This window comes from Aquarana catesbeiana, linkage group LG05 (assembly GCF_042186555.1).
Source record: "Aquarana catesbeiana isolate 2022-GZ linkage group LG05, ASM4218655v1, whole genome shotgun sequence".
In the NCBI taxonomy this organism is placed as follows: domain Eukaryota; kingdom Metazoa; phylum Chordata; class Amphibia; order Anura; family Ranidae; genus Aquarana; species Aquarana catesbeiana.
This window is the reverse complement of record NC_133328.1, coordinates 222,166,159-222,179,668: the sequence shown is the minus strand read 5'-3', so window position 1 is coordinate 222,179,668 and position 13,510 is coordinate 222,166,159. Positions and strand designations below refer to the sequence as shown.

General features: G+C 39.8%; 1 protein-coding gene across 2 annotated transcripts in view; it reads left to right on the top strand.

The window, feature by feature from the left end:
* The window catches only part of ITGA9 (integrin subunit alpha 9), a 626,511-nt gene that overhangs the window by 517,789 nt on the left and 95,212 nt on the right, over positions 1-13,510 (top strand). For both annotated transcript variants that reach the window (XM_073630570.1, XM_073630571.1), the window contains exons 20-22: positions 3,944-4,023; positions 8,216-8,305; positions 12,219-12,327. In XM_073630570.1, the coding sequence (XP_073486671.1) occupies positions 3,944-4,023; positions 8,216-8,305; positions 12,219-12,327 (279 nt within the window). The remainder of the gene's footprint in view (positions 1-3,943; positions 4,024-8,215; positions 8,306-12,218; positions 12,328-13,510) is intronic.

Genomic DNA, 13,510 nt, shown 5'->3' with positions numbered 1-13,510 from the left:
TAGAAGCTGAAAAGGAGTGAGTGTCATGAGTGTCAGTAATCAGTCAAGAGCCCTACAAGACCAGTTGAAGATGATTGATGTTTGCTGTTTATCAGGCTCTTCATAAAGATAAGTTACTATGGGCCATCGGCTGTCCACTGTTCCTCCTCTCCCTTGAAGCTGGCACTGGGAGCCAATCATGTGATTGGACTGAAGCCCCCTTATGACCTGTACACACGATCAGAAAATTGTACGAAAAATACTGCCTTCGAAGTGATCATACGATAATCTGATAGTACACAGCTTTTGAGAGCCGATCATGACAGTTCATCCGATATTATCCGATGGGACAAGCAAGAAAAAAATTTGTACGATACCAGATCGTACGATTTTTGTTTAATTGATACAGTTGTCATTTGAAAATACAATACAAATATACTACAACACATTACATCACTTCAGAATTTTCATTCTGTCATATTTTCGTAACTTCAGTAAACTCCATAGTCCGTGTACACACGGTCGGATTTTCCGATGGAAAATGTGTGATAGGACCTTGTTGTCGGAAATTCCGACCGTGTGTAGGCTCCATCACACATTTTCCATAGGAATTTCCGACACACAACGTTTGAGAGCTTGCTAAAAATTTTCCGACAACAAAATCCGTTGTCAGAAATTCCAATCGTGTGTACACAAATCCGACGCACAAAGTGCCACGCATGCTCAGAATAAATTAAGAGATGAAAGCTATTGGCTACGGCCCCGTTCATAGTCCCAACGTACGTGTTTTACATCACCGCGTTCAGAACGATCGGATTTTCCGACATCTTTGTGTGACCGTGCGTATGCAAGACAAGTTTGAGCCAACATCCGTCGGAAAAAATCCATGGATTTTGTTGTCGGAATGTCCGATCAATGTCCGACCGTGTGTACAGGGCATTAGAGTGGGAGTAGGTTTAAGCTTAGTTAGGTTTTGACCTGACTTCCACTTTACAAAAGGCATAACTTTATTAACATCACTATTTGAATATTCACTACTTTAGTAAATCAACCACTATCAGTTTAGGTTGGAATCGGGGAAAATATTATGCTAGCCATAAGCATAACATGTTCTGGCAAATTCAGGCAACTTAACATGAACAGTTAAAATAGTGGTTGTAGGTTGTTTTAATCCTTTTGGACAGTTCTAAAATTGAAACCTGCTTCAAAGTGGTTATAATTGCTAGAAAATTACTGTATGCCAGCATTAAAGCACTGTCACATTATTAAATTATTTTATGTGTAGTACTGACAGCAGATATAAATGGTACATTTCACAGTATTTCCATTTAATGATTTATTACTGTAAAGGCCAGAAAAAATTACATATGAGCATTCCTGATTCAGTACAAGAATGTAAACACACGTTTTTGCCCATAAAAATAAAAGTGGAATGTACCAGCAAAGAGTTTAACATGCTAGCGATTACATGTAAGACATACGGTGCCTCCTGTGCGTTAAATATTTTTCTGTGCTGTTTTAACTCCTGTATGACATGGAAGATTACCCTGGCTCGCAGAGGTAGAAATAATTAAATATGTGAAATTCCAAAATCAAAATTTTAAGTTAAGATAAAAATCTAAATTTCACATTTCACATGTCACGCAAGCCTCTTCTTATGCTAGCATTATCCAAGTATTATTATTCATATATTATTATACAGGATTTATATAGTGACAGTTTACCCAGCGCTTTCAAATTTCAAAACAGCGCATATAAATTTACCATAAAATTATATTTTGGAAAGCATAAATATATGTGTAAATGTGGACCTTGCAAATTTAGGTGTCAGTCCTGTGTTGTTAACCCTCTGGAATGGACTTTGTATTATTGTTTGGCTTTGTGTTTTATGTCTAGGTTCACATGGCAGCAATCTTCCAATGTATGGATCCTAGGTCCATAACTTGACTTAACATCTCATGTAGCATCCCCTGCAGATTTTGTAAGTTTGCCCACTTAAAAGAAATGAAGGGTCTATAATCTTTATCATAGGTTTATTTTAAATGATAGAGACAGAATATCAACCAAAAATCCAGAAAAAAACACATGATACAATTGCTATAAATGGAGTTGCAGTTCAGTGAGTAAAACAAGTATTTGATCCCCTACCAACCAACAATAATTCTGGCTCCCACAGACTGGCTACAGTATGTGCTCATGTGGTACACAGATTAGTCCTGTCAATTTAAGAAGGTGCGTCTAACAACAACTCGTTATGTGTATAAAAGACACCTGTCCACAGAATCTTTCTTCCATTCAAACCTCACTATCATGGGCAAAACCAAAGAGAAGTCAAAGGACATCGGGGACAAGATTGTAAATCTGCACAAGGCTGGAATGGGCTACAAGACCATCAGCAAGAAGCTTGGTGAGAAGGAGACAACTGTTTGAGCGATTATTCGCAAATGAAAGAAATACAAAATAACCATCAATCGCCCTTGGTCTGGAGCTCCATGCAGGATTTTGCCTCATGGGGTAAGGATGATAATGAGAAAAGTGAGGGATCAGCCCAGAACTACACGGGAGGAGCTTGTGAATGATTTCAAGGCAGCTGGGACCACAGTCACCAAAAAACCATTGGTAACACAATATGCCGCCATGAATTGAAATCCTAGAGTGCCGGCAAGGTCCTCCTCCTCAAGAAGGCACATGTATAGGCACGTTTGAAGTTGCCAATAAACATCTAGATGATTCAGAGAAGGACTGAGAGAAAATGCTGTGGTCAGATGAGACCAAAATTGTGCTCTTTGGCATTAACCAACTTGTGTTTGGAGGAAGAAAAATGCTGACTATGACACTAAGAACACATCCCTACCGTAAAGCACGGAGGTGGAAACATTATGCTTTTGGGCTGTTTCTCTATTAAAGGTACAGGCTTACTTTGCCGCATTGAGGGCCAATGGACAGGGCCATGCTTTGTAAAATCTTGGATGAGAACCTTCTTCCCTTAGCCAGAACACTGAAGATGGGTTGTGGATGGGTCTGCATGACAATGACCCAAAACATACTGCTAAGGCAACAAAGGAGCGGCTCAAGAAGAAGTACATTAAGGTCATGGAGTGGCATAGCCAGACTTTAGACCTTAATCCTATAGAAAATGTATTGAGGAAGTGACTTTCAGTTGCCAATAGACAGCCAAGAAACCTTAAGGATTTAGAGAAGATCTGTAAAGAAGAGTGGACCAAACTTCCTTATGAGATGTGTACAAACCTGGTAACAAACTACAAGAAAGATCTTACCCCTGTGCTTAACAACAAGGGTTTCTCCACCAAGTACTAAGTAATGTTTTGCTTGGGGATCAAATACTTATTTTACTCACTAAACCGCAACTCAACTTATAACATTTGTATCATGTGTTTTTTTTTCTGGATTTTTGGTTGATAATCTGTCTCTATCATTCAAAATACACCTATGATAAAAATTATAGACTATTCATTTCTTTGTAAGTGGGCAAACTCACAAAATCTGCAGGGGATAAAATAATTATTTTCCCTACTGTATATATAATATAAATATGATTGTTCACTATAACAATTGCTTGAATTAAAGGATCGGGATCTGAAAGCTAATGCAATTTAACCAAACCGGTCTTTTTTTATTGTGCTAAATGATCATTCTTAATCAACTGTTTTCAAGTGATCATTTAAAATGAGAAAATCTATGATTGATTGTTTACCATTTGGTGTATGGCCAACATAAAACAGAATGCAAGATTACTAAGTATAGTTAGAATTCTTAAAAACCTGCTCCATACTGAAAATGATAACTTGAAGTTAAGACTTTAGCTCAGTAACCATCACATATGTAAAATATGTGAATTTGTTCAAAGTTTATTATTATTAATAATAATAATAATAATAATAATAATAATAATAACAACTATAGTGGTACTCATTGAAAATCTGTTTTGTTTTGTTTCCAACAGTATAACTTCAGCGTGATTTTTGATACCAGTCACCTGTCTGGAGATGATGATATTCTTCAGTTCCTGGTCACTGCACAAAGGTATATAAATAGCTACCTGAAATCATAATATCCGTTCTACTCCCACTGTTTCAGAGTTATTAAATGACTCAATGCTACCTTTCTAATGCTTTATTCTTCTTTCATTAATGAATGGTCACTGCTACTGTTATTTATTTTAGGAATTCAACTGTAATTTACTTACAAAACACTATTATAAGAAACCAGTTATTTATGCAAGGTCATGTATAATCACAAGAGCTTAAAATAATTGTCCCTTTTTATGTAAGATAATATTTTTTATCTTAGTCTGCATAAATTACACATTACAAATATATCCCCGTATGCGCTCTGCCTGATTGTTCGAATCATCCTCATCACCAGTCCTAGTAGATGCCAATGTGACTTCACACAATGTAAATGGCTTGGTTTTACTTTAGCAATGTTAATGGAGAAGATCCATAAGCGACACATCATGAAGCAGACCCATGTGCATGAAGTGAGATGAATGGCAGCCTCAGCCCAGACTTCAGCCAGCCCATACCCCCAATGTGTTTCACTCTGCTCCTTGCAGCTTAAGCATGGGGGTGATGCTCATGCTTAAGCTCCGAGGGGCAGAGTGAAATGTGTTGGAGACGTGGCCTGGCTGGAGTCTGGACTGAGGCTGCAATTCATCTCACTTCATGCACATGGGTCTGCTTCATGATGTGTGGCTTATGAATCTTTTGCTTTGACAATGCTGCAGCTTGGAGCTAAGACGAGCTCCCTATCCTTGCCTGCACTCAGAGCGGTCTAGTTGGACTTTACCTTTACCTGAGTACCACCTATATTCTGTATTTTTGGATTAGGTTTACATATGTATAGCTATAAATGCATATTAGGGATGATACAACATGTATTTATCTAAAAATGGCAAATCATGAATACATAAGCGAACTACTAGTGAGATTTTGTTGTTGTTTTTTGCAATCAAAACATGGAATTAAATACAGTTACTTTGAAGGTTACTCAAAAATGTCATCTGCCACATCAATGTGATTTTTAACACTCTTATTTCAAAATCAGTTTGCAGGGAATGCCGTTTCACTTTTTTTTTTTTATATTCAGTGATTCAGTCCCATACTGTCATCATTTGGTTCCCATACTCTCAGAAGGTATAGATGTCCCTGGTTAAAAACCGTTGATATGACCGTTTGCTTTGCTATCACACACTCTTAAGGTTAAAATCTACTTTTAGTAATTACAAAAGTCCAATTCAGAATGATAGTAACTTAAAGGAACAGAAAAGGATAGTTACAGAACAGTTTGACCAAGTTCAGTTTTGGGGATCTCATCTACAAGTCTTTTGTAGCAATAGAAGGAAAAAGGCACACTTGAGTAACTGTATTATTATTATTATACAGGTTTTATATAGCGCCAACAGTTTGCGTAGTGCTTTACAACTTGGGGGCAAACAGCTACAATATAATTCAATACAGGAGGGATCAGAGGGCCCTGTTCGTTAGAGCTTACAGTCTAGGGGGGATCAAGTGGAGCAAAAGGTAACAGCTGTGGGGGATGATCAGATGGAGAAAATGAAAACAAAGTTGTTAGGTGTGGGTAGGATAGACTTCTCCGAAGAGAAGGGTTTTTAGGGATTGTCTAAAAGCTAATAGTAGGAGAGTAGAGTAGGAGATAATCGGGCAGATTGGAGTAAGGAGTTCCATATTAACCCCTTCCCGCCGACCGAACGCACATATGCGTCCTCGGCTTTCCGGGGTTATACCGGGATGATGCCCGCAGCTGCAGGCATCATCCCGGTACCGTTGTTTTCAGCGGGCGATCGGCTACCCGAATATAACAACCGATGCCGCCTCCCGCCGCTGTTACCGGGCCTCCCGTGCGATCGGGAGGCCCGGTGTCCATTCGGGAATCTCCGGCGGCTGGGGGCGGGCTGGAACGAAGCTGTGAGCGGCTTCGTTCCAGCCTTCTAATTGTAAACGCGGAAGCGACGTCTCCGGCGGCTGGGGGCGGGCTGGAACGAAGCTGTGAGCGGCTTCGTTCCAGCCTTCTAATTGTAAACGCGGAAGCGACGTCATGACGTCACTTCCCGTTTACTCGGCTGCCAATGGCGCCGAATTTAAAAAAGTACACAGTATTCAGAATCGCCGTTTTCAGCGATCTGAATACTTTGAAGTGTAAAGGAGGGATGGGGGGTCTTTTAGACCCCCCATCCCTCCATAAAGAGTACCTGTCACCACATATTACTGTCACAAGGGATGTTTACATTGCTTGTGACAGCAATAAAAGTAAAAAAAAAAAAAAAATTTTAAACACAATTTATAAAAGTACAAAAATAAATAAAATAAATAAATAAATAAATAAAAAATTTTTTAAAGTGCCCCCGTCCCCGCGAGCTCGCGCAGCGAAGAAAACGCATACGGAAGTCGCGCCCGCATATGTAAACGGTGTTCAAACCACACATGTGAGGTATCGCCGCGATCGTCAGAGCGAGAGCAATAATTCTAGCCCTAGACCTCCTCTGTAGCTCAAACCTGGTAACCGTAAAAAAATTTTAAAGCGTCGCCTATGGAAATTCATAGGTACCGTAGTTCGTCGCCATTCCACGAGTGTGTGCAATTATAAAGGGTGACATGTTTGGTATCTATTTACTCGGCGTAACATCATCTTTCACATTATACAAAAAAATTGGGGTAACTTTACTGTTTGGATTTTTTAAAATTCATGAAAGTGTCACTTTTCCAAAAATTTGCGTTTAAAACACCGCTGCACAAATACCGTGTGATAAAAAATATTGCAACAATCGCCATTTTATTCTTTAGACTCTCTTCTAAAAAAATATATATAATGTTTGGGGGTTCTAAGTAATTTTCTAGCAAAAAATACGGATTTTAACTTGTAAACACCAAATTTCAAAAATAGGCTTAGTCATGAAAGGGTTAATTTTCTTTGTTTGCCTGTTGCTACTTCTTACTGTGAGTTAGTAACTTGTCAAAATTTACCAAGGACCATGTAAGTGCTGAAACAGAAAATTATTGGAAATTCCAAATTTTTTTTCAGTATTCCTCAAAACAGGCATTGCATGGAAATCTTTCAATGAAACCCTTGTTCCAAAGACAGCTGTCTAAGAGGAGGATTCTCTCACTTTGTAGAGATTCACTCTCACATCCTGTTCCATATCCATGAAAGAAATTAAAGGAAAATCTTAATAGGAAACAGTCAACAAAACCCAGGGTTTTAACCCCTCCCTACTAAAACTGAAAAAATATATTTTTTAGCTGATTAACATTAATTTCTAATTATACACAAACCACCTAGAATTAGATAATGATTACCGGTAGTTGTTTTTTTCTTATTGAGAGACAACTATTGCAAAAAAGAACACATTATAACTAATTGTAAATGTAGCTGCCCCCCCCCCCCTCTCTGCAGGCTGTCGACAGGGGAGGGGGGGGGGGGGCGTTTTTTTAGCCCAATGCTGAGAAGATATGAAGTAGTTCTCTAATATACATTACTACTCAGTCCAGTGTATATTTTATTATTATATATTTTAGAAATAACCTTAGGCTGTATGAGGGAATACCACAAACTAGAAAAAAAGTAATTATCTACATTTTTTATTATCTTCAAGAATATTACTGTTGTGCAGAGCAAAAAAGGATCTACCCAGGGTGTCAAATATGCTAGTTTTTCCATATTATTTATTCTTATATTTAGGCAGTCCTACAATTTAGTGATCCTGCTAATGTACCATGAACTGTAGGTATAATTCATTTAGGTGAGATTCCCTGAGACCTGAAAAATATTTCAAGGGTTCACCCGATATAAAGGTTGAGAAACTCTGGAGTAGAATATCACTCTGTACTGAAATAACATATGTCTTTACAATTGACATTTAAGAGATGTTTTATTCCTCTGTAGAATAAATGGTTTTGTAATCCCTTTGTGATTTCTAATATATGCTTGTGACCAGGTGTATTATATATATTTAACTAAGGATGAGATGTTAGTCTGAAAGAGAATAGCTTAACTAGTGAAACTGCAGTTTTCCAAATGTAATGCAGCAGGGGTACTTTTATAAAAACACGTTTAGCCATAATATTTCAAGCAGCTACTCATAGGCAAAAAATGAAGAGTAAGCTACTTCTATTTATACACATATTAGATGGGTGTGCTTGATATGGAAAACTGCTTACTGACATTTAATAATTCGTTTATTATATTTTCACCACAGCGGAAACATTGAACGGGAAGAGTCCTTGCATGACAACACCCTTATTCTGGCAGTGCCTCTAAAGCACGAAGTGGACTCATCACTTACAGGGTAAGCAACCAACTGTCACCCTATAGCAATACAAAGGAAGTGTACAATCTTCAGTGGAAAATCACATTCTTTTTATGTTTATATTTCAAACTTTCCGGCACAAGCTTTCATCTAGTCATTGGTTTCCAGACTGTAAAAACAGGATATATTGCTGTTATCATTAGTTTTGTATTCACATCTCTTTCCAGTATTAATAAAAGACATTATCAGCTTTCATCTACACATCTGCCAATGTTGACCTCCAATTTGCCATACAGTTATCAAGCGATTAGCAACACTGAAAAAAAGAGATATTGACTTCCTTAACCTTTCCTTTGTTAAATTATTAAAAGTCTGTCAACATTAGAGACGCTGCCACCTTGTTCATTCAGGGTATTGTAACCAGCTGCAAAGGAGGAAGGAACAGAGGAGGAGCTCAGGGGGGTCATTTGCACTGTTCCTTTGCCCTGAATGGCTAAGGTGAAATGTATCTGTAGGTCATTTCTCCTTAACTGATTAAAGTGATTGTAAAGGTTTTTTTTTTTTTTTTTTTTTAAGTAACAAACATGTTACAAGGGTTTTGCACAGAGCAGCCCCAATCCTCCTCTTCTGGGGTGCCCTGGTGGCGATCCTCCTCTTCATCGAGTGCCCCCACAGAGAGCCGCTTTCCATGGTGGTACTCATGCGGGTGCGCTCATGAGCCAATAGACTCCAGACAGAGACAGCGGCTGGAGCCACTGGGCTCCTGCTTGTTGCTCGAACGAATGGGTTCAGGTAGGAAAAAGGGGGCTCTGGAGGGCAGCTGCAGCTCAGAAGGTTTTTCACCTTAAAGTGGAGGTCCGCCCACTGCTGCAAAAATTAAAAGCCAGCAGCTACACATACTGCAAATGCTGGCTTTTAATAATAGGACACTTACCTGTCCTGGATTCCACCGATGTCAGCATCGCAGCTGATGTTTCAATTGGCTGGTGCTGCCGCCGCCATTGCGTTTAAGGAAACCCAGCAGTGTAGCCTTTACGGCGCATGCACGAGGCTCCGCTCCTCTCTACTACTGGCCTGGCGACAGGGGAGAGGGAGGAGGAGGTAGCCGAGCAATGACGTCAATGGCCGCGGCTCCCGGAAGTGGGGACAGGATACCTCCCCACTAAAGGTGCCAAATGTGGCACCGGAGGGGGGAGGAGACAAAAGAGCAGAAGTTCCACTTTTGGCTGGAACTCCGCTTTAATGCATAGAATGCATTAAGGTGAAAAACCTTGAGACTTTACAGCGCCTTTAAGCTCTGGAAGATTTTACCCCCTTCATGACCAGGCCATTTTTTGCTATTCGGCACTGCGCTACTTTAAATGGTAATTGTACAGGCATGCAGCGCAATACCCAAACTAAATTTATATAATATTTTTCACACAAAAAGAGTTTTCTTTTGGTTGTATTTGATCACCACTGGGTTTTTTATGTTATGTGATATAAATGAAAAAATGCGGAAGATTGTGAAAAAAAAAACCAATATTTTTTACTTTCTGACAAAAATATATCCAATACATTTAAAAAAAAAATCTAATTTCTTCATAAATTTTTGGCCAAAATGTATTCTGCTGCATGTTTTTGATAGTAAATATCAATACATGTTTATTGATTGCTTTGCATGAATGTTATAGCACCTACAAACTATGGTATATACTGTATACTAGAAGTTCTATTTTAAAAAAATTTTATACTACTAATGGCCAATAGGCAGCTTATAACAGGACTGCGATACAGTCAATTTGACACTGACGCTGAGAGGAACTCACTAACTGCCGCATCACGAGTGACATTAATTCAGCGATCATTGATATTACTATACACTGTCACTGGGAGGGCTAACATCTTGGGCGATCAAGGGTTAAAAGTGTGCCGTAATGTGTGTAAAGTGAGCTGCTTTTACTAACAGATCTCTAAGTTTCTCATTCCTGCATTGCAGAGATAATAAAAACAGAGATCGTTCCCTTTGTACAGAGCTCTGTGTTGAATGTCAACATTCACAGCCGATCAGCATGTTTCATCTGTGAATCATTCACAGAGCTTGCTGACAGGCTCACGCTGTGTACAAATACAGTAGAAGGCGGGTGGACGCTCATGGGCTCGCCCTAAACCCGGAAGTAAGCACCAACGTACAGGTATGTCACTTTGCCTGCAGCCACCACTCTCCGGCAGTACAGTGCGGGCGGGTGGGCAGCAAGTGGTTAAAGCAGAACCTCTTAATTTACCTTGGCTAATGTGTACTAAGGGCCGGTTCCCACTGCTGCAATGTCAGATATTTAGGGCAGCACAGTGGTGTAGTGGTTTGCACTCTCACCTAGCAGTAAAGAGGGTCGTTGGTTCGAATCCCAACCACGACACTACCTGCCTGGAGTTTGCATGTTCTCCCTGTGCCTGAGTGGATTTCCTCCGGGTACTCCGGTTTCCTCCCACACTCCAAAGACATGCTGGTAGGTTATTTGGCTTCTGTCCAAAATTGGCCCTAGTATGTATGAATGTGAGTTGGGGACCTTCGGCTTGTGGGCTCCTTGAGGGTAGGGACTGATGTGAGTGTGCAATGTATGTGTGGAGCGCTGCGTAAATTGACGGCGCTATATGGGTACTTTAAATAAGAATAGGGATAATTGTAGACTTGCACCCACACTCACTCAGGTTGATCTGGATGGACTGGTGGCTGTTTCCTGTTCCCTGTGGAACGCACACTATCATAGCGGCGTTCACGGACAATTCTGAATGCCTGTTTGCAGTCTCCTTTCTGTGAGTAGCGCTATTATGCGCATCTGATCCTCTTCCCTACAGTATTATACCATATCTTTTTTCATATCTTTTTGGGTGGAATATGATGTCCGCGGCTTTCAAGGTTATATCCCAGTGACAGCGGTCCAAGTCTCATTCCATTCTCCTGCAATTGCTGCAGCACCTCAGGTGACTGTATGCAAACCTTGGCTAAGGAGCTGGAAGTCTGCCATTACAGCTTAGTGGGTCTTATCCTGAGGAATGTCTACACCCATCCTGGATTTTTTATTTGATTACGTGCATATATATTTATTTTGCTAAATATTGAGGTATATTCTATTGCCAATGTTTTTGTTTCCAAACAGATTTATTTCACTTTCACTATATGTCACTCGATCCATCGAGCACTTAGTGAATTTAGATGTAACTTCAAAATTGCACTATTTCATGTGACAGTTGCCAGGCTGTATTTTTCTGTATAATTATTATCAAGTTGTAGCACTTGCATCCAGCAGCTGTAACAGTTCTTTGCACTTATTTATTTTTACCAGCGCTGTTTTCATTTATTTTTAAGGTGCAGCTTGCTCCTCTGTACTGTAGTGATTGGTTACTAATCACAGCTGCCCCAAATTCTGTCTGCTCCAATTGTACACCGAAAGCTGTAGCCTCCAGCATGAATAAAAAAATGGATGTAACAGTGCTGAGGATCAAGATGCACCTTTAGTACTTATAAGCCGGGGTAACTTTTTTTTGCACATAAAAAGTAATCATTACAATCATCAATATGCTCATGAATGAAGCTGGTGATATAGATGATGTATGGCTGCTGTGATTATTTCCAGGTGTTTCTGTATCTATCTATCTGGAATTCTGCACAAAAGGAGGAGGGTAAAGGAAACTTTTTGTTCCATCCTGGCTTAAATGTTTTTGTTGCCAGGTAAAGACGGGGATATGTCTGTATGTACAATTTGTAACTTATTTTTATTTAGTATCTGATTCTGCAAGATATCTTCTTTTATTTTATATTTGCATGACGTGTAATAGCATCCACTATGTCGCTTAGTAAACTGTTATTTGAAAATGTCAGTCATAATCTCATTATTTTAAAAAGGGAAAACCCAGCATGGTTATATAATTTGAAGATTCTTTAGAGAACATCATTTGTTGATTATTTTTACAGGACTGTGTCTCCTTCCTCTTTTGTGTATGGCGATACAATTGATGCTTCCAACTTCATTAAGCTTCAAGATATGGAATGTGTCTTCCAACCGCTTAACTTCACATTTCAGGTGTGGTCACTTTTATTCTTCACAGATGTGTTTTACAAAAGCAAAGAGAATAAAAAGATACTTGTATAGAAACTGTTTTTTCCACACCTTTGTCCAACAGTTCTTCAGAAAATTTTAGGGCCGGTCTACACCAGTAATCGCACAGGAACGTGCTTGCTTTTCTGTGTGATTCCTGTGCGATTCGTTAAAAAAAACGCACTGCAGTGCGCCAAAAGTAGCGCATGCACAACTTTAAATAACTCAGATTTGGGAGAAACTGTCCACATTTTGGCATATCTCTCCTATTGTTTTGAATACCCCGGAGCAAGGGTAGGCAGTCTATGAGAGGCAGAGATCTACCTGAACATGAAAGAGATCAAATATCACTGGGGGTCAGTGCCCCCCTTTTTTTATTTATTTTTTTTGGAAATTAACTAGCAAGGCCTAAATAGTAAGGAATAGTAAGGAACATTTAGAAAAAAATAATAAAACAAATGACACTGTAAAAATATAAACTTAGCCTACCTTAAAAGTGGACATTGACAGTGTGACGGTGCGTGTGTGGCTGGTGTCATTAGGGCACTGGACATTGAATGAATGAATGAGTGACTTGTATAGCGCTACCTATGCGAACTGAATCGCCTCAGGGCGCTTTTTGCCACCGATGTCCATCTGTGCTATAGCGTGGTCCTTTTGCCCCATGGGGTCCTGACACGATCACAAACACATACACGTACAATATACACATATTTGGCCAATTTTTCAATAGGATCTAATTAACCTACCAGCATGTCTTTGGATTGTGGGAGGAAACCGGAGTACCCGGAGGAAACCCACGCAGGCACAGGGAGAACATGCGAACTTCAGGCAGATGGTGTCGTGGTTGAGATTTGAACCAGCGACCCTATTGCTGCTAGGTGAAAGTGCTAACCACTACACCCCTGTGCTGCCCCCCATTCCTTAATCTCCATTTCTGCAGCCTCAGCTGCACAGAATGAATGAACAGGAATATCTCTTTACAGACCTTCCTGTTCATTCACAAACTGAAGCATAGTGAACACAGTTTACTTTGCTTCGGTTATGAAGGAGCAGAGTGAACTGGCCCCCTCCATTTTCCTCCTGCAGCCACTGAATGCTGGTGGAAGGGAGAGGAGGAAAAACTGGCTTTCAGTGGCTGCAGGAGAAAAATGGAGGGGATCGGTTC